Here is a 2,075-nt window from a genome sequence, read left to right as displayed (position 1 = left end):
GTGTGTGTGTGTGTGAGAGTGTGTGTGTGCGTGTGTAGTCACAGTTTTGTAGTGCAGCAGAGTTTCCTGCGTGGGGCTGAAGTCGGCTCTGAACTCGTCCACCAGAACAGGAAGTGAGCGGATCTGATCCGTCAGCGCCGAGGACACCTGAGGGAGAAACAGCAGGTTACCATAGAGACGTGCCACGGTCAGAGGGAGGAGGTTTGGCGCTCGCTTTGATGCGCTGATCTCAGACGCCTTCACGCAGCTAACAAGAAATCAAACTTTCACACCAGGTTGGATTCAGTTCTGGTCAAAGGACAAAAGAAGAACAGGAAGTGAAGTCACAGAGGGACCGACCTATTACAAGCATGAATGATTCCCGCCTGCCTCATCCCTGTGCTCGAGTTAGGGCTACACTGAGCAACAGTCTGCACTTTGAAGGGAGGAAATGGCGGTCTGAAACCTGGAAGTCGTCTGACTGGAGCCACCAACCTGGCAACCAAGAAAACAGGGCTGTGTGGAACAGGAAGCACCCGATAACCGAAGAAGGGAACAGGCCAAGGATCCAGTTTCTTTCATCTGTGGATTTTTCACGAGGTGTTCCTGAAGTTACATTCTTCTTTTGCGATCTGAAACCAGACCTGAAGCCACGCCCTCTGCTGGAGCATTTACCTTGGCTGTGACATCATCGCTCAGAGTCCTGATCCTCTCTTTGACGCTGGCGCTCAGACGGTTAATCTGCCCTCGAACAAAGTCCAGCCGGTCTCTCAGGTCCTCTCGCTCCTCCAGGCAGCAGATCCTGTCAGAGGTCAAAGGTCACACTGAGCCCGCCTTTGAATAAACAAAGTGAAGGTGAGAGTGTTTGGCTCACTTCCTGTCGGCAGAGGCGATGTTGATGGCGTCCATCACACCTTTGATGGCCTCTGTGATCTGCCACGCTCTCACCGTGTGCTGCTCAAACTTGGTCTTCACTGCAGACTGAGAGATGAACTCCTGTAGAGGTCAAAGGTCACACTGTCACATCCTGTCACATCGTTGTTTTTGGCAAATTAATGAATTTTTGCACGAGTTCAGACATCGAACCTCAAACGTCCTCTCAAACCTCTGGAACTCTCTCAGCCTCTCGTGGAAACCCTCAGCCAGAGCGCCCCCTGCAGCACGAGGAAGGACGATGGTTGTTTCACTTTAATAACTCTCATGATTGTGTGTGTGTGTGTGTGTGTGTGTGTGTGTGTTTCTTCTGCTCATGTGCAGCTCCACATTTTCACTCTTGGCCTCCATCAGAGCAGCTCTGCATGATTCACAAAGTAATCCTCACCTCACGTTCTAGAACCAGATGTTTTAGCTCCTCCCCCTTTGTGGGAGGCTGCCAATCACAGATAGATAGTTTGGCTGAAAAAATGTGTCATGCATTTGAAATGAGCGGATGTGAAATGAGCAGAGGCTCCTCCCACTGTCCCTCACCCGTCTCACCTGTCTCACCTGTCTCAGGCATGCCCTGTGCTCGCTGCATCCTGGCGCTCAGAACCTCTTTAGCAGAGACGAAGAAGATCCGCCCCGCGGCGTCATCCAGGCCGACCACCTTCAGCTCGTCAGCGAGGAACCCCACGCAGCGGTCCAGGTGCTGGTTCCTCACCTGGACAGCAGGGGGAGCGGTGCGTTTCTACCATAGCATCCACACCTACAGTGCAGGCGAGTGAGATGTTGTCCTGCTGCCAGCGGCTTTACTTCGATCTCAGAGAATAATTCTCCTTCCAGCCTGACTTACACCCAAGCAGGTAACAATAAAAACAGCAGCGTTTATTAGAAGGAGGACGTCTGTGCGCTGAAGCTGTGAGGTGATGCACAGGAACGGGTCACCTGCAGAGCTGCACGGCGCCGCCACACTCACACATGTCGGGTGTTGCTATCCTCGTGGGGACCTCCCACTGACATATTGCTTTCCCTAGCTGCCGACCCTAACCATCAAAAATGAATGATGAGCCTAACCCAGCTAACCATAACCGAGCTAACCATAACCCAGCTAACCATAACCCAGACACTCAACCCACATAGGAAGAACCGGAACACACACACACACACACACACACACA

The 2,075-nt window shown here is 52.3% G+C and overlaps 1 protein-coding gene across 1 annotated transcript in view; it reads right to left on the bottom strand.

The window, feature by feature from the left end:
- mfn1a (mitofusin 1a) overlaps nucleotides 1–2,075 on the bottom strand; it is a 13,106-nt gene that overhangs the window by 3,756 nt on the left and 7,275 nt on the right. Inside the window, exons 7-11 of the mRNA XM_013907794.1 lie at nucleotides 1,465–1,645; nucleotides 1,066–1,133; nucleotides 854–975; nucleotides 655–781; nucleotides 43–147 (exon numbers count right to left, since the gene is read on the bottom strand). Of these exons, the coding sequence (XP_013763248.1) occupies nucleotides 43–147; nucleotides 655–781; nucleotides 854–975; nucleotides 1,066–1,133; nucleotides 1,465–1,645 (603 nt within the window). The remainder of the gene's footprint in view (nucleotides 1–42; nucleotides 148–654; nucleotides 782–853; nucleotides 976–1,065; nucleotides 1,134–1,464; nucleotides 1,646–2,075) is intronic.

This window comes from Pundamilia nyererei, unplaced genomic scaffold (genome assembly GCF_000239375.1).
Source record: "Pundamilia nyererei isolate P.nyererei 1_Seehausen unplaced genomic scaffold, PunNye1.0 scaffold00527, whole genome shotgun sequence".
In the NCBI taxonomy this organism is placed as follows: domain Eukaryota; kingdom Metazoa; phylum Chordata; class Actinopteri; order Cichliformes; family Cichlidae; genus Pundamilia; species Pundamilia nyererei.
The sequence above is the reverse complement of the archived record's forward strand: the minus strand, read 5'-3'. Positions and strand labels throughout refer to the sequence as shown.